At 36.9% G+C, this 22,596-nt stretch overlaps 1 protein-coding gene across 1 annotated transcript in view; it reads right to left on the reverse strand.

Moving 5' to 3' along the window:
- The window catches only part of BCHE (butyrylcholinesterase), a 28,937-nt gene extending 12,374 nt beyond the window's left edge, over nucleotides 1-16,563 (reverse strand). Inside the window, exon 1 of the mRNA XM_040974946.1 lies at nucleotides 15,047-16,563. Coding sequence (XP_040830880.1) covers nucleotides 15,047-16,563 — 1,517 coding nt within the window. The remainder of the gene's footprint in view (nucleotides 1-15,046) is intronic.
- Between the last annotated feature and the right edge of the window lie 6,033 nt (nucleotides 16,564-22,596).

Genomic DNA, 22,596 nt, shown 5'->3' on the forward strand with positions numbered 1-22,596 from the left:
GGCGCCTGGGCCACACTCTTTGGCCTTCTCAAGCGTGTTAGCAGGGAATTGGGTCTGAAGTGAAACAGCCAGCACTAGAAGCAGAGCATATTAGGGTGCCAGCATTGTATGAGCTGGCTTTTCCCTCGAACACCAAAACACTGCCCCTCTTTTGCCTCTAGTAAATATTTGCATTTAAACATCAATGCTACAAAGAAAAATGAGAACTGACATATGATAATTCCTTTATTTTAGGAAAAAACAGTGTCTTTCCTCAAATGATTGAAATTCTGCTTCAAATAACTAATACTTAACATGTGTGTCACACGTACAATACCTTTTCAAATGAACATTCAATATGTAAGTAATTTGTAGAATAACACATAATGTTATTCTACATAATGTGTAGAATAATGTGTGCCAAAATGTTTCAAATTTTACAAATGAGATGATGACATTTAGCATCCCAAGAAAACATAGCAGTCAGTTTAGCAAAAGCAAAATTGTAAATGGGCGTTCAGTTTCACCACCTCCAGCAGTGGTGAGACCAGACGCGTTCACGTGTGGCTGCTTTTATTCCGACACTTACAGAGCGTGAGCACATGACTCGTCTTATACAGGCACTATTATGCATTCACACATAATATGAAGTTGAAGGAAAGTATAGAAACACAGAAAATAGTAACACAGAACATGCAGAGCGATATTCAGTTTTTCTCAATGTCATGTTCTGAGATTCATTTTGCATAAAAGAAAATTCTTGGACTTAACAAGAGCATGAAATCCATTCCAAATAGTTTTTATTCTTTCTAGAGGAATTTTCTGTCACAGTGATATATTTAAAGCTAAGTTTCATTATAGGTTATACTTATTTCTGTTTTTTTATTTATATTATTTAAATTAAACGATGTACTTGCATATAAAAAGAACAGACTTCATGTAATTCATATACATAACTTTAAAAATAAAAAAAAAACATTACTCCCCATCATTTCTCCCTGCTTATTCATAAAAAGAGGATTAGAATCCATTCTCAGTTTCACATACAGATAGGTATTCTGAGTTTTCTGGGACGTAAATAAAAAATGGAAAGAGAGAGCAAGCGAGGGGAGGACAGATAAATAACAAAGAATATGCAAAACTGGTACAATTGTATAAAATGTCATGAAAAGGCAAAACATGTGAGTTTGCTAAACTTCCCAGGAGGGGAGAAAAGAGAAACGAAGACGTATTTTGACTTAACACTAATAAGCCACTACATCTCATTGACATAAATATTTGGAAGGCAAGCTATATTTAGCTGCACACAGAATATGTCTAAGAATAACTAACAATGACTGAGGTCAGAGGTCAGCTAAGAGAGCACGGCTGGAGACATCCTATGAGAGTGGACGATTCATGATCACAACAGAGACAACCAGCTGAAGCACGGCCAGTGGGTATGACTAAGCCTTGTACATGAGTGACGCATGGTTTTTTTTAAGTTTTATCAATTTGTTTGAAACACAGAATTAGAGATGTCCATTGATTCATTCACAGGATAGCTGCAAGAGCTGGGCTTGCTGAAGCCCGGGGACAGGGGCTTCTGTCAGCTCTCCTGGATGGGGGGCAGAGACTCAAGTACTGGGTCATCTTTTGTCGCTTTCCAGGCCATCAGCAGGAGCTAAATGGGCCCAACTGGAAACTATAATGCTAAGGGAAATGAGCGAATCCCAAAAGGTTAGATACCATATGTTTGCCTTGATTTAACCTGTGATTTTTGTTTGTGTGTTTTTGAACCTGTCATTGATACTGTCTCAATCCAGGTGTTTTGAAGAATTGAACTTGCATTATTTTTAACATATTGTTTACTCAATAAATTGTATATTGTTGCTGATGTTTTGTTGGGGCTTTTAACCGACAGGGACTTTACTCTGTTAGCTTTACCTTCAGACCAGAGAAGGTCTCCCCAAGAAGCCACTAAACTTATCTGGACAATAAGATGCTGGACTCTATGCTAGGTATATGCTTGCAATGAAGGAATCTCAACTGAACTTGAACTGTGGTTATGCAGCAAGGGGGAGGAATCCACCATGGGGGGAGGGTTGAGAGTGGGGTGGGGGGAATCCCAGTGCCTATAAAACTGTATCACATAATACAATGTTAATAACAAAAAAAAAAAAAGGAGCAGCAGAGACAGGAACCAGTGCTCACATGGGATGCTGGTTTTTCAAGTGACAGCTTCATAAACAATGCCATCAAGCCAGCCCCTACATGACTCTCCTAAAACGGTTCCTGTTGTCATACACTTTATCTTAGTCTAACCACTTTTGTTGCTATTACTTTTATTAGCCCTTGACAGAAGCTTTTGAAAAAATGATCAGTAGATATCATTAATACAATTGCATGTTTCTTTTTTTTAATTACTTTTAATTGGAGAGTTTGATACACAGAAAGGAAGATCTTCCATCCACTGATTCATTCCCCAAGCTGCCTCAAGGGCCGGAGCTGATTTTATCCGAAGCCAGGATCCTGGAGCCTTTTCTGGATCTCCCACTCGGGTGCAGGGTCCCAAGGCGTTGGGCTGTCCTCGACTGCTTTCTTGGGCCATTAGCAGGGAGCTGGATGGGAAGCAGCCAGCATCCATATGGGATCCTGGTGCTGTCAAGGCAAGGACTTCAGCCACTAGGCCATAGTGCTGGACCTCAATTACATGTTTCTAAAGAGTTACTTCATTGAAATGCTGAGTGACCAAATGGTTAAGATACAAAAGACAGAGACAAATTCAACTGATTTATACTTAATCGAAAACACAGAGTACCTGCAGGACACACAGGTGTGTTCTTTACTAACACATATCAAAATTTCCCAACACATGTTCACCTTTGTTGAGACGTGTTGTCTTACAGTATGTGTTATAAAATTGTAGCTGGGAATCCACTGCCTACTTTAAGAAACTTTTTTTGATATATTGTGAGAATAGTTAATTTTAATTAGTATTTAAAACCTCATTGTGGTCTTAATTCACTGACTTTAAATGTTCCCACAAGTAGATGGATAGGTGCCAAAGAGAGATTAGATACCAGTGTACAGCTCTCTTTAAGTAATCAGTTCACATTGAACAAAAGGTTGAAAGAATACAAGGTTGTCAAAATATGTCTGAGTGCTTTAGGACACTTTTCATACGAGGAGCAAAGTTTCCATGGTCTGCAGGTTTGCTCTTCCTTCTTTGCTCTGCACTGTTTGGACAGAAGAGTTTGCCTAATGAGCTGGGGAGTTAAAGAGGAATGCTGAGCCACGGCCACCTCCTTCAGCTTTCCACAAAGCTGCATGGAATACTCGATCCATTTAAATAGAATCAGAACATTTTCTTCCTTTCTTACTTATTTCCATTCCGTTCTTTCCTTGCTTCCTGTTTCATGAGTTTGCTATTGTGCTAATCCATCCTGCTTAATTTCTAAGTGTGAAGAATAATTATATTTGCACCTGCTTTTTTCCCCCTAAGGGCAACACACAAATGTAGTCACTTGGATATGATTATATAACTCCCTGAACTGCTATTGCCTGATGAAATGACTCAAATGTTCTACATATATGATGTGAGGAAATTTCTCATTCTAACAAGAGGCCAAAGTTTATGTGAACTATGATCAAGAAAATCTTCTAAACTTGAAACAAAGCGGCATTCTTTTGTCCTTGTGTTCATTAGCTACGTCTGTTTTTGTTTGTTTGGTGCTGTCTGTTGATGTCCATAATCCTCATGTCTTGGAAATGAATAAAAAATTGCCAAGGAGGCCTGAAAGCTCAATTTTGTAATCGCAGTGCAAGTGGATTGTAAATACATCATCTATGGCTATATGTTATTTCTAAATGAAAAACAGAACTTTTTTTTTTGCTTCTCTCTAAAAAACGATGTGTATGCTGGCTAAGATATTTTGAAGTTACTTGAGTTATGTTTCAGAGAGAGGGAGAGGGAGAGAGAGAGAGAGAGAGAGAGAGAGAGAGGGAGAGAGAGAGAGAGAGGGAGAGATGAAGAGAGAGAGAGACAGAGAGGGAGGGAGAGAGAGAGAGGGAGAGATGAAAAGAGAGAGAGAGAGGGGGAGAGAGAGAGAGAGAGGGAGAGAGAGACGGAGGGAGAGACGGAGAGAGAGAGAGAGGGAGAGAGAGAGAGAGAAAGAGAATAGAGGTAGGAATTAAGACACTAATATGGCATGCAGTCTTGTTAGGTGATGGCTTAACTGCTATGCCAAAGGCCCAATCCCAGGAAAATGCATTTTAGCTCATATTTACTGCAAATGTTTTAGGCTGTAGTGCTTTTTATGAAGTAACAATCAACCATCATAATAAATCTTTAAACTATGTGATCTTCTTTTTCATATTTTATAGAAGAAGCTAAGGCGAGGAAAGTAGCTTGTCCATTACAGGGCATTCAGATGACTGAGTACATCTCAAAGCCCACATCACAAAATTGATAAACGTGGTGTTTTAAGTGTTTTAGCTAAATATCCCGATATGACCATTAAATATTAAGCTACTATTTACCAACAAAAAAACATTTTTAAGTAATTTGTGAGAAGTAGCATATGCAATTGCATTAATGATGCCAATGATGTTTGAAAAAATTGCATTTATTATTATTATCATAATCACCACTATTATTTTGTGATACAGTTCCATAGGCTTTCGGATTTCTCTTATCCCTTCCCCAAAACCATCCCACCCCTCACTGATTTTCTTTATATTATTACAATACTATAGTTCTTTAGAAACTGTCATAAGTCTATCATTACTGGCATAGACAATGAGAGAGACTCCAGCATCCTATTATTAAGATATATTTAAGAGTTTCAATGGGAGTCCATCTTTGATCTGGAAGTAGAGATGCATACTGCATTGTATCTTTATATTTGGAGATGATAGTCTCTATTACATAGTCACTATACATCCCCTTAAATGAAAAGCCACAAAACAGAATCAACAACAGGAAGAAAAGTAGAAATTTACAACACTGTGAAGTTAGATAACATGCTACTGAATGACTAATGTGTATCTGAAGAAATGAAAAAGAAAACTAAGAACTGTCATGAAGAAAATGATGCTACAATATGACCTGTGAGTGAAGAATTTTATATGAGAAAAAAAAAACTATTTTGAAAAAAATTAAAATAAAACAGAGACATCAAATCCATGAGTTACAGTTTCCGCTGATGTTTGTTGGTGAGACGTGCCTCCTGTAGGCAAGAAATAGATTAGTTTTGCTGTTTTAACCCAGGCTACTACTCTGTGGTGTTTGATTGATGCGTTTAAGCCATTTGCATTCAGAATTAACATGAATAGGTGGTAGTTTTGCCCTGTCATTTTAGCAATGTGCTGTTCCCTGTTTGCTTTAGTCTTCTGTTGTTATTTTACTGGAATATTTTATACATTTGCATTTGGTGTTTCGTGGATGCCAGCCCTGTTGTGGTGGTGGTTGTAGTTGTTGTTATTTCAATGTTTTAAAAAGTGTTTGAGGTATTTTTTTTTTACAAAAAAAAATGTGTTATTAAATAATGACAATAATATGACAATAATGACATTTTATTGCCAGGAAGTGACCTCTGAGCAATGCGTATCAAATAAAACAGAACTGATTGAAATTGTCCTGATCTCATAACTTGCTGACTTAATTAGTGTAGACAGACATTAAAAGGAATTAAACGGCTGTTATAAATACATGTCATAATGCTTTTTGACAGAACACAGAAGGATGACCACGTACTTTGAATGAACATGTGGTTGTCTGACATTGGCTGGTGAGCCACAGAAAGGAAGAGTGAGATGAACTGAGGAAGCCTATTGAGAGCAGCTGTCCCTGCCCTGGCTTGCTTAGAGCGCCCTGGTACTACTTCCCAAGAGAAACGTGAGAAGGGTGAGCAGCCTGCAGCCTGTGGCTCTCACAGAGGTTAACTACAGGATCCGGTCATTCCTTCCCTGTGATGACACTGGTGAACGTGTTTTCTGAATGACGCTAATTGCAGCCAGGTCGCTGACAGCATTTTACTTCTCAGGGTCCGAGACGCAAATGCCATCGTAAAGCCTGCCAGAATAATGATTTTACACAAACCAAAGCCATTCGATCATGTGTGTATTTGAAAGCCCTCACCTGGGAAACTGTTTTAGGAGGTTTATGTGCAAAGTTCTATTTATGAAACTGGAGAAAAATATTCTATTTATTAAGTTATATTCTGTCTTATGACAGAGAAATATAAACATTTTATCACCAGATAGGCTTCTAGAACTTTTTGAATGTAGCATTATGAAAAGATAAAGGAGGAAATATGAAGTATTAAAGTAAATGTATACATGCACACGCATATAATATATATATATATATACACTTTTTATACAAAGAACCAGAAATGTCCTCAATCTTATAAATGGAAAAAATTTGCTCTGTTGGAGAATTGCAAATTTGAAGGGATATCACAGAATAGGCAACGATATACCTTATGTTTTAGATATATATTTTTCCTGATAACAGGGCTTAAAAGTTGTTATTTTAGTTACTATCATGTAGAAACTATGTTAAAATCAAGGAATTGACAATACAAATGTTTGTTGAAAATTTTTTTTTAGTAGAGCACTCTTGCAAAATTTACGCTGTCATAATCACTTGATTGGTTTGCAAGAGAGAAACACTGATACATTCTCAGGGAATTGGTTATAAAAATCTCACATGATATACATGCAGTATGTATTGAACCACAGGCACAGTTTCATCAATGGAAACCATAGGGACAAAGAGTAAGCCCATGGCATCGAATGACAATGACACTATGAAGACAGCAATTAGATTCCCCTCCAGTATGTAGTAATACTATGCTGCTGGAAAATTTATCCACCATACTTTCATATGAATATGCATCTATAATGGGATATATTGCCCACTGAATAAGGTGTCATACTAAATAATTTCACCAGGGATATAACTTGGAAACCATGTTCTGAACAGATTTTGATGTCAGATGTGCCAAACTCTTATGGTAGGCTCTTTCAGCTACACCACAGTGTTCCAAAAGTTGAAGGCAACATTTTTTAGTGAAAGTGAGAGAGAAGGCATGAAAGATATACATAAGTGTGGATTTCAATTTTTGAAGCTTCTACTGTTAAGTTTTTCTGTACAATCAGGTTTAAAAGTAATCAAAATACAATGATATAACCCTTTTAGTATATATATATTGCTTAAAGTCATTTCAGAAATATCTTACTGATATTTACTTATCAGTAATTCTAGTTATATTTATAAGGATGCTATAGTTAATAATTGGAACCATTCCTTTTATGCTGTACTTCTTTTGCTTCTATTATATTTTTGCTTATGTTATGAAACATTTCTTTTGTGTATGTAGTTAAGAAATCTTAGAAATGATTTAGGTGTCTTCCTCCTCCTGTTGATATTAAGTAAGCAAGAGGCCACTAGCCTATGTCTGTATCTGCACTTCTAGTTTCTTCTCAGAATGTATTTCTATTGATTTGGAAGGCAGAGCAATGTAGAGAAAGAGAAAGACTTGAAAGAATGGTAAGCGGCTGCGGCATTCCTTGTAGGCCGTGCCGTAACCAGGATCCTTGGACTCCTTCAGAGATCAAGGTTGGTCCAGGGGCCCAAGTGCTTGAAGTACCTGGCAATGCCTTTGCAGATACTCTTTCCAGCACTCAGTTACAGGATGTCGGAGTTGACACTGGTCATCAGACATATTTCTATGTGCAAATGTACCCTACAAGTAGGCATTTGTGAGAAATGCAAGAATTTGCAATAAAACAGTCTGAAACAGGTCCTGCAAGAATAAACATCAACAATGCCCCAGAAATACCTCAATCTGTGTATTTACCTTTACCACAGAATTCAACTGGCAAAATGGGTACTTTATTTTGCTCTTCAAAAATTTTATGTTTTCTGTTTCAGAATTAAGATTTTTTTTTTCAAAAATAGACAGACAATGCTGTGATTTTATATCTACTCAGCAAGGTAGTCGGTGTATGTGTGACATTGTCTTAGCATCCTAATGTGTGGAGTTTTGCCATAATCATACAAGTGCTTCAACATGATTTAAAATTTTTTATTACAAAAGCAGATTTACAGAGAAGCAGAGTGAAATGCCATCTGTCAGCTGGTTCACTATTCCAAGTAGCTGCAATGGCTGGAGCCAAGCCCATCTGAAACCAGGAGCCAGGAACTTCCTCAGAATCTCCCAGGCAGGAGCAGGTCCCAAGTTTTTGGGCCATCCTCAACTGCTTTCCCAGGCCACAGTCAGGGGGCTGGATGGGCGTGGGGCAGATGGGACACAAATTGATATCCACATCGGATTCCAGCGGATGCAAAGCTATCGTGCTCGCCCTGGGTATGCTATTGTATGTGTAGTAAAATAGATGTTTTCTGGATCTCCTTCTGGTTCCTATCACTTCAGGATCTAGAAATGTTGGTGGTGAATGCCATTATGTAATATATTTTCAACGAACAGTCTCAACTGTCTTTATCTTTACCTTCTTCTTTTTAAGATTTATTTTTATTAGAAACTCAGGTAATACAGAGAGAGGACAAAGGCACACAAAAGCTAGTGAAAACCATATTTTGTGATTTTTAGGTCAATATCTTATTACTAGATATCACACTTTGCATAGGAAAAATTATCTGTCCCAACCTACACCCCCAACTCTTATATTGCTTTTTATCTGTGACCTGTCAGTTCCATTTCAAAATAATTTGCCTTCTTTAAAAAAAAAGACTTATTTTTATTGGAAAATCAGATATACTGAGAGAAGGGGAGACAGAGAGAAAGATCTTCCATCCGCTGATTCACACCCCAAGTGGCCTCAACAGCAGGAGCTGAACTGATACGAAGCTAAGGGCCGGGAGACTCTTCTGGGTCTACCAAGTGTGTGCAGGGTCCCAAGATTTTCGGACATTTTTAACTTTTTTCCCAGGTCACAAACAGGGAGCTGAATGGGAAGCGGGGCTGCCAGGATTAGAATTGGTGCCCATATGGGATCCCAGCATGTGCAAGCCTAAGACTTTAGCCTTCCGTGTACCACACTGGACCCTTACCTTTTTAAAAAATGTCTTAGACAAACACAATTTCTGATTTGTCTCTTATTTTGCAAATCTAAAGGGGTATTTGCTGAAGTTGTTCGAGCATGCTAAAATGAGGTCCAGAGACAAACCCTTTGAGGCCATTCGCCCTGGGCCACCATCTCACTGCCCTGATTTTGAATGTATGCTGTTTATTGGGAAACTTATCACTTGTCAGCTGCCTAATATAAAGGCTTCAAGTGTCCAGCACAGGAATTGCCCAGCCATATCCTGACTGATTGAGTGATTAGAGGCCATCATTTGGGAAGAAAATCTGCATGTCTTCCACTGACAAAGGGGGTGTCAGGGGACCCTGAAAAATTCAGGACACCTCAAGAAACCTCGGTGTGTCTCTCCCAGACGACCCCCCCATCTCCCAATTCCATCCCGTGAGGTACTTTCCCCTCCTGCCTCTCACTTTCATTTATTCAGTTGACAAATAAAATTCCTCTGCAACTGATTGCCTATTTTTTATTTCTTTATTAAGCTGAGAAAAATACCCAAGAAGGTTTGCCAGTAACATTCTTTTTAGAATATAGGATCCATTATAAATGATTATGTCCCAAAACAGACTTTTATGTAGAATAAATAGCCACAGACATTTCTGTGATAGCTTGCTAAGTGTTTAGAATTCATGATTAGCTATTTTGTCTGTTTTTGCTTTGTCTCCTGTCTCTTGATTTTCCTTGCTTGTGCTCCATTTTACAAGTTACTGACAGCCAAATTTCCAGCCTAATAGATTGTATTGCATTTATAACTATTGTTTCTAAAAATATAGAAAATGAAATTAGGATAATAATAACGGTGCTGGAGAGATAAAAATGAGTCACCTTCATCAGTACTCTGAGCTCACAGACAAGCATGCTTCTCACAATACAGTAGAAAGAGTAAAAACATCCTGAGTGGTGTTCCCATAATAGCCTTTGAATATATTTCTGCGATGTCCTTTAGGATAAATCTCTTCAGAAAGGTTACCTCAAAATGTGTTTTATATTTGATGTACAACTTCATATATTTACACACACATACATGTATTACATATGTATGTATATAAATACACATATATGCATGGAAGTATACATACATGTATGTATTTTATAAAATACAGTTTAGTAGATGTAGGGGTTCCCCCTTCCCCACTTCCTAAACACTCGCCATTATTCCCCAAACTTTTACAAAAGTATAGTCCCTAAATAAAAGGAAGCAACATCATCATTTTGATATTTAAATGTATCATGACACGAAAGGGTAAGGTAAATGCAGAAAACCAAGTGTCGTGCCGAAAGTACAGCTAGCTGTTAACAAACTTGTTCCATTCCTATTAGATTGCTGAGTTCAGCCATAATTACATCTGAGCCCACCAGCATGTATTATCACTTAAACTAACTGTGTTGGTTATTGAAGCTATAGTTTTTAAAATAATGCAATTATTGTTCTTTGAGAAAAAGTAAAAAGTATATATAGACTATAAGAAACTATTAATAAAATACCTTTACACATAAAGTACTATCATTTACCTTGATATAGTTTTGTAGGCATAGGGAATAAAAGAGGGAGAAAATTACCATGTGCCTGGGTTGGGAGGATTAACATAAACAAAATATCCATACTACTGTAAGTGATATATATTGAGAACTCAGTCAAAATTACCACAATATCCCTCTCAAAAAAAAATAATAAAGATTGTACAAAAATCCATCTGGAAAAGCAAGTGACCACAAGTAGCCAAAGCTATCGTGAATCTTAAAAATAAAGCTGAACAAATCACAATTACACTTTTTAAGACATGCCATTTGGTATTAGATATCAAAATATTCAGTTTTAGTACAGAAACAAGGGATTAGACCAGTGTAATGGAATGACAATCCCAAAACTGAGCCTACATATGTACATTCAGTTAATCTTCGACATGAGAACCAATTAATAGAGGGGAAAATACTCATCTCTCCAACAAATGTTAGAGCAGTTGGGTAGCAGCCTGCACAAGTAAGAAGGGCTCACCTCACATACACAAAATCCAGCCCTGAATTGATTAAGGACCTAACCAGCACTCAGAAGCCATCAAAGCATTGGAGGGAAACATAAGCAGCACTCCAAGATACAGGAATTAAAACATCACCAAAAGCACAGGCAGTCAAAGCCGGAATAAACACAACAGCAAACCAAGAAGCTTCTCTACAGCAAAGGAAATGAAAAGCAAAAGGAAGAATCAACCTACAGAATAGGAGATCTCGGCACGCTACATGACAGATAAGGGACCAATATCCATCCTTTACAAAGAGGGTAAGAAACTCAACAGCATCAAAACAAAAATCCTGTTGCCTGAGGACGCTGTGCGGTATTCTAGTGGCTAAGTCCTGGACTTGCATCCACCGTGATCCCGTAAGGTCACCAATTCTGATCCTGGTTTCTCCACTTCCCCTCCTACTCCCTGCTTGTATTCTGAGAAAGCAGTAGAGGCCGGTCCAACGTCTTGGGAGTGAATCAGCAGAAGGAAGAGCTTTCCTCTTTGCTTCCCCTCCTCTCTGTAAATCGGACTTTCTAATAAAGCTAAAATAAATCTTTAAAAAAAATGGGTGAAGCAGATGACAAGATCTAGTACATCTGCTGTATGGAATATTAGTCATTTAAATGATTGAAATCCTACTACATGTTTGACACATATTCTCTTAGATGAAGTGTATAACTGAGATAAGATTGCCAGGAAGTGAAGATAATTGTTGTAACATGCATCTCTACTCCCAAATAAAAGAATTCCCAATGGAACTGTTAAGTATATTTTGACAACAGGATACTTTATTTTCAAACATTGTCTAACCCACAATGCCATCACACAGTTAAATAGAATATGGGCTGCGTGACTGTTGTAGAATGACTTGGGGCTGCGTGGCTGTTGCTGAATGACTGTCCCGTTTTCAAAATGCCATATGGTAATTCCTTCTTAGTCTGAACTGAATTTCTTAGAAGTTTCAGTTCTTGACATTCCACCAAAACATGAGAGCTTTGCCATTGGCAATATCCACATTTGTAGCACACATTTGCTTAGTTGTGTTTTTCATTCTATAGCAGTGACATGAATTAACTCTTTTCTTGAGACACATTTTTTTCAGATTTTTTTCCCCTTCTAGCATTTTTGGTTATTCCACTCCTCTTCTCTCTTATCTCCGTTGTCACTACAATTTCTACAACTATTATAATCACTGCTTCTCTGGCTTTCTTATACAAACTGATAATGCTACTCCCCACTTTTTCCTTAACTCCAGATTTGTGTGTGGAATATTCAACATTGATATTTAATTTATAATTAGTCAGATCACCCAATTACAGCAATGAAATATTCAATTTTAGTATAAAATGTGTTACAAATTATTAAAACACAAATTTTAAAAATTTCATTTTTTTTCTATACCGCAATTTGAGATTAATGGGATAGAAAATTAGAGCAGGAATAACTTCTTGGAGTATAGTAATCTGAAAAAAAATAACCTCCTCACTTGGAATTGTGGAAGAATCATAGAAATATGATATTTTATATATTAATAGATGCAATTTTTGAAGCCAGTCTTTTGATGTCACTGTCCTATTGAAACATGCCATTTAACAATATATCATTCAATTTTTACTGATTTCTAAAGTAACAGTTTTGGGAATAATTCTTAGATTGAATAGAAGATCTATATGTTATTCTAATTTATTCAAATACAGAAACATTTAAAAAATGTAAAATAAATCACATTCTATTTTTTTAATGACTCAATAAGTACAATTTTCTGTTCTAATGACTCTTGTTATGTTAAGTAAAATTACTAACTTCAAGGACGCAAAATTCTTAAACATTTGGTCAAATATGTGATTTTGGGAATCTCTTCATAAGTTTTGTCTTTTTTATAAGCATCTGGAGTCCATATCTCTTTCCATATAAGTAATGCTAGAAGAGTACTGATCTTTGATTCGGCAAATAATTGTCTGGACAATTTAATGAAATTCATCTTTTTCTGATGAATTCTCGCATTGTGCATTTTCGGTACATTTGTGTTTTTTTCTAAAGATTAAACTGATACAAGAATGCCAGTTAGCATTTATTGTTTAACTCTTTTCAAAGCCATTCTTCACCTGTTACTAAGGAGCATAAGGATTTAAATGGAATGTGCATGTTCTCATGATAGCAATAACATTAATCCTATGGGGTTAGTCCTCACCCTTCTGCAAAGTCATCAAATGTGCTCATGGGTCCATTATAATAACTTACCAGAAATAATTACAGAAGCAGAGGTAAAGTTTTTTTTTTCTTCTTTCACTAAGGAAACCCCATAACTATTATCTGTCAGAAAATATATTAACAAGTCTGATAATAATTGGACTAGATGACCAGATGACAATTTTTCATGAACGGGAACTTGTCTCTATAGCCAAGGATATCTAATTTTAGATCATGCTCTGCTCTTACCTTTGTAACATTAGCTAGGCATGCATCAGCATGCTAACATCTAATGTGTGAACACTGGAATGCTATGACCATTCTTACCTATTGCTTTTAACAATGCTTTATAAAGACAATCCGGTTAATGTCCAATAAAATTAAATGCAAGCTAATCATTTTGAATCATAGTTAATCTTTGTCCCTCCATCCATTAACAACAATTCACTTTTCTTTTTTTCTTAGAGATTTATTTATTTTTGTTGGAAAGACAGACACAAAAAGATCTTCCATCTGCTGATTCACTACCCAAATGGCCTCAGCTGCTGGGACTGAGCCAATCTGAAGCCAACAGCCAGAAACCTCTTCCTCATCTCCCACGAAGAGATGCAAGATTCCACAGCCCTGGGCCATTGTCCACTGCTCTCCCAAGCCACATGCTGAACAGGAGCTGGATGGAAAGTGGAGCAGCAGAGACGTGAATCTGCACCCATATGGCATCCCGGGGTACATGTAAGGTAAGGACATAAAGTTTACGTTGACCCCTTAAGCTTTAACCTTTGTACATTAACTTCTCATTTTAAATTAAATGTTAACTTTCATTTATTGAAATGTATTAAACACAGAAGTGAACTTGCAAGCATATAAAAACATTTTAAATAAACAATGTTCAGATTACACGTAACACATCCATCTTTTAAACACTGTAGTTTAGCAGCATCATTTAGCTGTTATGTAGTAGACTGGGAATTTCTCATCACCAGAGAATATATTATCACAGACTGACATCCAGGAAACAACCAATATGCCAACTTTCAATTAGATTTCTACCATGGCATCATAAAGTTGAAAAATCAGAAGCCAAATCACCATGACTTGCAACTGTCCATATTTTCTCTCTCTTGAGGACATAATATCATAACATGTTTTGCATATCAGGGAAGGTCATGATTTAGTGTGAACTCCGACTATTTAAATCCCGGCATCAGACTGGTCAAATTCAGAACATTTAACCGAATGGAAAGACTTCATAGAACGTGCCAATCATAGATTATCGGAGAACTCTGAGAACCCCTAATAGAGAAAGAATGATGTGCTGAATTGCACGTATTCTGCCTCAGGCTAAGCCCACTAGCACGTTGCCCTATGATTTTCTTGGTCAGAGATGTAATTCCGCACGTATCTAATGACACTGTACCAAGCTACACACAAAGCATTCAAAATATACCCTACACTTGAAAAACTCTAACAGCATTTTAAAGTCTCAGGTTAAAAAGCAGCTGTATTACTAATGCCAGTGTTCAAGGGAAATATCTATTTCCATACAAAGTTTGAACAGCATTGTTGACATTTTACAATATTTAGAAGATTAAATCAGAAAATAGTTTTCATTGCATTTCTATGATTAAAAGTTTTAAGTGAAATTCACTGTTACAGAAAGTAACTGCTGTACAAACAGAATAATTAAATCTTTGTGCCATGCATGAAATCTGTCAGACTATGCAACAGATATGCTAAACGAAGCAAACAAAACCAGACAAAAATGATTTATCAGTGATACTTACCCGTACTTTGCAAAACTTGCCCAGTGTTTCATAATGGATCTACTCAAAACTTCCTCAGCTTTTGTATAATTCGCTCTTCTTTCAAGAGGTAGGCCAAACACAAATTCAATTTCATAACCATGCATCACTCCCATCCATTCTGGCCATGGAAGTTTGGATGATCGGTGTTCAAAATAATAAAAATAAGCATTGCTCCCCATCTCTGAACACTTCTCAGCAAACTCCAGAGCAGGACATATGATGTTGTAATCCCCGACCACATCATCCAAGGCCTCTCGGTAGTTCTCAGGTCTCTGGTCGTCTAGCCAGTCTGCATAATGGAACAGGATTGATTCCTTGCCAAATTCACTTACACTTGGAAAAAACATGTTTAAGCCATCTTGAAACTCCTTTCTCGTTATGATGCTGTTGTTATCTTTGCTGAAACCAGGAGCACCATATACAAGAAAGGCCGTCCCTTCATCTTTATTCACACCCACCAGGATTTGGGTTTTCTTGAATTGTCCAGCCTGAAGTAGTGTTTCCGGCATATCGGTGAGAAAATCACCATCCACAGTTGGGCCAAAATTTACTGACAGGAGTGTATCAAACGGGACAACAAATACTTCATTAAGAAGAATTTCCTGGGCATCTTTACTTCGCAGGCATTTAATTATTTCAGTCTCATTCTCTCTAGAGCAACCAACAAATCTAGCCAACGTGAGTGTTCTGTTCCTGGCTTCATGCAGAGACATGACTGCCCAAGCGGCATTAGATGATCCACTTTGCAGAATGGCTCTATTGAACAATGGCTGACTTCTAGCAGAAAGCAGATGCAGGCTGACTGAAACAGCTCCTGCACTTTCTCCAAAGAGAGTTATGCTTTTAGGATTGCCACCAAATGCTACTATATTTTTTTGAACCCATTGAAGGGCCAGTTGTTGGTCAAATAAACCCATGTTGCCTGGGGCCTCAGGGTTTCCTGGCAATGCCAAGAATCCTAGCGCACCCACCCTGTAGTTCATTGAAACAACAATAACTCTTTCAACCCGAGTCAGAAACTTGCCATCATACACTGGCAGTGATGAGGTCCCGGTCTGGAAACCACCACCGTAGATCCATATCATGACGGTGGCGTTTTTAGGTTTAGGTGTTGGAACCCACACATTCAGATATAAACAATCTTCGCTGAGGTCAGTGTTTGGGTTCCACATCTCTGATCCATGGAAACCTGGGAAACTTTGATCTATGTTTTGATAGCAGGAATTTGCATATTTTGTGGCATTCCAAATGTCAGACCACTTGGTCAGTGATTGTGGCTTTTTGAATCGCAGTCTACCCAGAGGTGGCTGTGCGTAGGGAATGCCGAGAAAGGCTGTTACCGTGCCCCCTAGGACAGGCACATTCAGCCCTCTGACCTTCCCATTCCTGGTTGGAATGATCACTTCGTCTTCAGTGTGTGCCCTCCTAGTAACCATGAAGAACAGAACAAGCCACAGAAGAAATCGGACATATACGATCGTGTCCTGATTCTGCATGCTGACTTCTGAAAGAGAGATCAATACAAAATTTAATATTACATAATACTGACTCTAATTCCCCGAAATACAGCTGTTTCTTGAATCCTATAAATTATAAAGACTAATAAATCCACTAACATTATGAAATCCAATCTAGATTTTTTTAAAAAAAGAAAATTGAGGCATTTCAGTTATCAGTTTAGAAGAAAAGTAAGTGGATTGGGAAGAAGAATTTAATCTGATTTGGGGAATATTTGTTATTATAAATATGTAAATGAGATTTAGTATTTTAAGGAGGAAATTTGTCCTAGACAAATTTAATGCAAGCGGACTTGAACATGGTTAGGTAAAATTGAATTAAATATCATAGAAATGGAATTATTTTGGTGGAAAAAACATTTCAGATCATTTGTAATTTTTTGTTTGGTTGGTTGCTTGGTAGTTTTATTTATTTATTTATTTATTTTCAGAACACCCATGACCCAGAATTTTCCATGGGTTTTGATATGCTAAGCTACATACTATACACAGTTGCAGCAAACATGGAGTCAAGTTGTGGTGAGATATAATTTCCATCTGCAGTAGAGAAGACAATTCAAACTCATGTATCTTCTGAACTTTCGTGGCTGACTAGTGCTCAACAGAACTGTGGGAAGAGTTAAGGAGTTTTAACAAGCTGCAGTGTTGGCCTTTCCCGTCTCACAGTTCCGTCTGTTGTTTTGTGGTTCCCTTCTCTGCACAGTGCGGTCCATGGTTAGAAGAAAATGCAGACAAGTAATTCTCACACTACAAAATGACAAAAATAGTGTGATGTCATTTCTTCTGCAAATTGTGAACAAACTTGCTAGCACTTGAGGGGGAAAAACTGGTGCTGGGATATACATTGGGCAATTCCTCTGAAGTTTAGAAATTGTAGGAGGTTTCTCTATTTGATGGTGAGAACTAACAGCACCCAAAGCAGAAAAGAGAACTCTCGGTTGCTACTAAGATACATGAGAGAAGATACCGTCTTAGATGAAAGGTAGACTCAGTGATTTCTCATGGCACATATTTACTGTTAATTGATTAAAATGCATACAATAAGTGATGGTTTCAATGTAGTCAGAAAGGGATTCTGACAATGCAACAAACAACTGAAAACAGAACTAAACTGCACAGTTTCTAAGACACTGGGAAAAGGACGTTCTTGTTGTGTCCAGTGACAGCTTTAGTAGCTGGCACCTGCTTCAACGTTTGTTTGGAATCACAATGAGAATGCTTTAGGTAAGCCACATTCTATCAAAATTCATAAGGCAAATATGAGTTTCTCTTGAATAATAGAATATTTCAGATTTGGAAGATCCACAGAGAAAGAAAAGTGTAAAAAAAAAAGTTGTCATTTGGAATATCAATAAGAAACTGATTTTGACATTCAATTAAACACTCATGCCTGTACAATAACGAAAAGGTCCAGAATGTCAAGCTCAGTTCCTTTACTATGTTTTAGGATGCAAAAATGTAAAACCAAATTAAATGAACAGAAATCTTAATCATCAGAGAATCGAACATTTGTGGCAGTTCTGTTTTGTTTTTAATTGTGTTGCTTTACATTAAATAACGATTCTCCTATTGAAAAGACCAAACCTTCAGGTGCTCCCACTTAAAACCACTACATTTACTGCTGAAAATGGGACAGTTAGTGATGATTAAGTGTGTTTGATCAAAGGAAATGCCTGATTAAATCCACGTGTTTATGCAGTATTTTCTCCAAAGATCAATATGTTGAGCGTATCTAAACTTGTCTCCATCTGCACCTAATTCAACAAACGTGCATCTTTCCCATGTATTTTGTGCAAAACGCTATCATCTTAAAAACTAAAAGCAGAAATTATATTTATATAGAATTTAGAGTTTGGGGGCTGTTTTTTTATTTATTTTTTATTTATTTTTTTATTTATTTTTACTTTTGTTGCAAAGTCAGATATTTAGAGAGGAGGAGAGACAGAGTGGAAGATCTTCTGTCGTGATTCACTCCCCAAGTGACCCCACTGGCTAGAGCTAAACCGATATGAAGCCAGGAGCCAGGAGCTTCTTCCTGGTCTTCCACTCGGGTGCAGGATCCCAAGGCTTTGGGCCGTCCTTGACTGCTTTCCCAGGCCACAAGCAGGGAGCTGGATGGGAAGCAGGGACACAGGGGTTAGAACCGGGGCTATATGGGACCCAGGCACGTTCAAGGCAAGGACTTTAGCTGCTAGGTCACCATGCTGCGCCCAAGTTTACATTATTTTTAAACAATTTATTTTTGTTTACTTATGTAAAATCCAGCACGACAGGGGGAAGAAACATACAGAGAAAGAGAGACCTCGCATCCACTGAGTTGCTCCTTAAGGACCATTCTAGCCGGATGTGGGCAAGGTCAGGAACCCTCCGTGGTTTCCATGTGAATGGCAGGGTCTTTGGTGCTTAGGCTCGAGTTGTTTTTGCCTTCCCAGGCACATCTGCAGGAAGCTAGGGCATAACTTGGGAAGCTGTGACTTAAATAAACATTCTCATATGGAAATGTTTGTGGTACAAATGGTTACTTATTGTACCACACCAACCCTGGTTAACTTTTTTCTTTTCTTTTCTTTTCTTTTTGTTTATTGGTTTGTATTTTTATACCACCTGGTTAAATAACAAAAAATACAAATATTAAAGGATATCAAGAGATTCATGTTAGCCTAAATTCACCATAAATATTTAAATATTCAATATAATTGTACTGCTTTCCCTTATATAAATCTGAGCCAGTGGGTGTTGTGACATTGAATCAATGATTAAGTTTTTGAATCATGTAATATATCACTCCTAACAAAGTGCTGGGCCAATTTTTACAGCAGGTTCACAGGATATCTAAATTTGGATCTATCTAAATAGAAATTATTTTTAAATTTCTCATTTTTATTTCCTATATTAAAAGATTCTACAATATGCCTTATATTTATACAATATATTTTATATTTATAGAAGTAAAATACATATGGGTCATCCTTCATTTATCGGTTCCCAGCATGTGCATTCTCTGGAATGTGGACTCGGGAGCAGAGCCAGGACTCGTGTTCAAGGAATCTGAGATGGAGTGTGCATGCCCCAAACAGCAAAAACATCTCACACCAAGTGTCTGCTCCTGAACTGATGGTTACTGATTGAAAAGTGCAAGTTTTTATGTGGAGCTTTATAATATGTGTTATACATATGTATGTGTGTGTATATACACACATATACACGAATGTGGACGAGGAGAAAATATTTGGTAACTCGTAAATACTGTAGCCTTCCAAGTTATGAACTGTATTAGGATATCAATGTTTACTTCCTAAACTCTGTGCAGTGGAGAGTTAAAACTCTGGGTGCAACGCCAATTAAAACTGTCATAAAAACCTTAAAAAGGAAGGAAAGAGAGAGAAGCAAGGGAGGGAGGAAGGAAGGAGGAGAGGGAGAGAGTAGAGCTGTTATATTCTGAAAATTTTATGTGGAGCCTCTTATTGCATTAACATTAGAGTAACATGAGAACTGATTTTATAGGAATTGCACATTTACTGTGACTGTGAGAGGCCAATATGGCAAAAAGCTAAATATACAGGCCATTTTTGAAAATCTGTAAACTTTTTAAAAAATCACTCTCAAAATAAGAAAGGAAAAAATCGAATCCCTTTTTGTGTTATTAATTCAATTTTGAAATAAGTATAGGTTCTTACGCGAAATTTACTAGAAAATAGCCAATGCTTGTATGCAAGATTCGGATATTGAAAAAAAAATCAACACGAAGGGCCATTTGTCTGCTATCTATCTGTGATTATTGGATATCAAGTTTCCAAGTTGATGGGTCAGCCAGAAACTTCCTAAAGAATCATCAAAGGAGTATTTACCATAATTTTCCTGGGTGTAGAGCAAATCTTCTTTTTTAAAAGTTATGTGTGTCTACACACATTTATTTCTATTTGAAAATGTAGCTTTGTTTAGTGGGTACATTAATATGATTTAGAGCAAGCACAGCTAAAATGTATTTGATCAAATTAAGAAAATTAAGCTATATACAGAACATGAAAGGTTTGTTTTGCTGCAAACTCACTGGATTGGAGAACTGAGGAAGCCTCTAAGGGCACCACTATTGTTGATAAAAGTTAGTATATCAGGTTGACAAAGTATTAGCGAGTTCCTATTACCAACCAGAAACACCATTCACATACATTTTGTTGTGTGGATAATACAAGTGTTTTAGTACTAGATTGGTTTCTCTTTTCAAATGTGAATCTGAGCATAGGTTGTATACACTCAATTCTGATTCCTAACATCTGAGATAATCAATGTTTTTTGTCAAGAACCAGTTTTTATCATAAAACTATCAATACAAAAATGATAGCATTCAGAAAATGTGTTACTAAGTAATGTCAGGCAAGCAATCAAAATAGAAAGTATTTTTGTAAGATGTGATTTGTTAAGACATTATTCGCTTAATTTTTACAAAACTAAACTATTTAGTTTAATAGTTAATAGTTTTAAACTATTTTTTTCAATAGGAGGAGGACATTGCAACATAAACAATTTAGGAGTGTAAAGCAGAACTTTTAAATTTGATCAGTGTTTTCTTTGTTATTGCAAGCTCATTTTATTCCATATCACTGAGAATTCTAATATTTCAATTTCAATTTAGCAGCCACAGTTTGAAAGCTCATGCTTCCCCAGATAAAAGTAGTCTTTAGAGAAGTTTATAATAATTGTATTTGTCATAACCATGAGATGCTTTACAGTAAGGAAGCCATTACATAGCCAAAGGATGGTGTAACCAAGTTTATTATGAGGATATAATCACATAATAGAGAAAGCACATAATTAAATAAAATAGATATAATAGAACTCAATATCAAATTCAATTTAATTTTAATCCTCTGAAAAAACTGGAATTGATATCATCAAAATAGTGTCAGAAAAAAAAGTATAAGAAATAGTTTAAAAGAAAGCTTCAGTTTGCTTGTGGTTGTTTGAATGCTACAAGTAACAACAGCTGTAACACATTTTGCTACAAAATAAATACTTATGTAAAAAATTGGGCAAATGGCAAAGCAGACATGTTTGTGAATCAAATTAAGAAGTGCTTTCCATTTACATAAATGATTCTTAACCTTTTTAATTGCCAATTCATCTTAACGTTCCTGATGACAAAATATTCAGTCAGGAAAGTACCCTATTCAACAAGGAAATAAGAGAGCTATTAGTTTCATCTCAGTTTTTTTTTTTTAAAGAGGAAAATAGAGCCAAGACTATTGTAATTGGTCCTTTAAGGACAAATTCAATACATAAAGCATTTAGGATAAAACTGTGTAAAATGTAATTCCTTATGGGGCACATTAGAAACATCCATGACAGTGATTCCACACGTCCTTCTGTGCAGAGTTGAATGCATTCATTGTTTCTTCAGCAGTTAAATAGGCTGTGTGTGCGTTCCCTCAACAGCAGGTTGGATGTATGTGCCTGCTCGCTTCATCGGTTCCATTTACCGGCTTTACTAAACTGTTCTCCACGGAGCACTAGACACACAGCGAACATGCGAAGAGCTCACACCCCTTGCACAGAATGAGCGTCTCTGTAACTTGTACCTCTCCTAAAAGGAGTAAAATCAGAACAACTTACCCGCCGCTGCAAGAAAGATGATAAAGTTTGCAAGGGCTGCACAGCCTGTAATACTTCAGGAAAGTGCAGGATGCAGCTGCTGCTCCAGCCTGGAATTGGACTGCAGTGACATTACAATCAACTCTTACTGACAAAGCTCGCGAGACTTGGCAGCGCAACTCCATCTGGACGTAGCCAATCTTTACTTTCTGACATCTGTTCTGAGGCTAACGATATTAATGATTCATTTACAAAGATACTGCCAGATTCACGGGTCATGATTGCAGACGCTGTTCTAAGACCAAGGAAAAAGAAGTCAGAAGAGCCTTTTTAGTTTATTTTAAAGGAGATAAAACTGAGCAGAAGTTACATGCTTTTTTTTTTCTAATCAACTTTTATAGAATGATGTTTTTCTCTATTCTT

This window comes from Ochotona curzoniae, unplaced genomic scaffold (genome assembly GCF_017591425.1).
Source record: "Ochotona curzoniae isolate NIBS_2020 unplaced genomic scaffold, NIBS_Ocur_1.0 contig_2599, whole genome shotgun sequence".
NCBI classification, from domain to species: Eukaryota; Metazoa; Chordata; class Mammalia; order Lagomorpha; family Ochotonidae; genus Ochotona; species Ochotona curzoniae.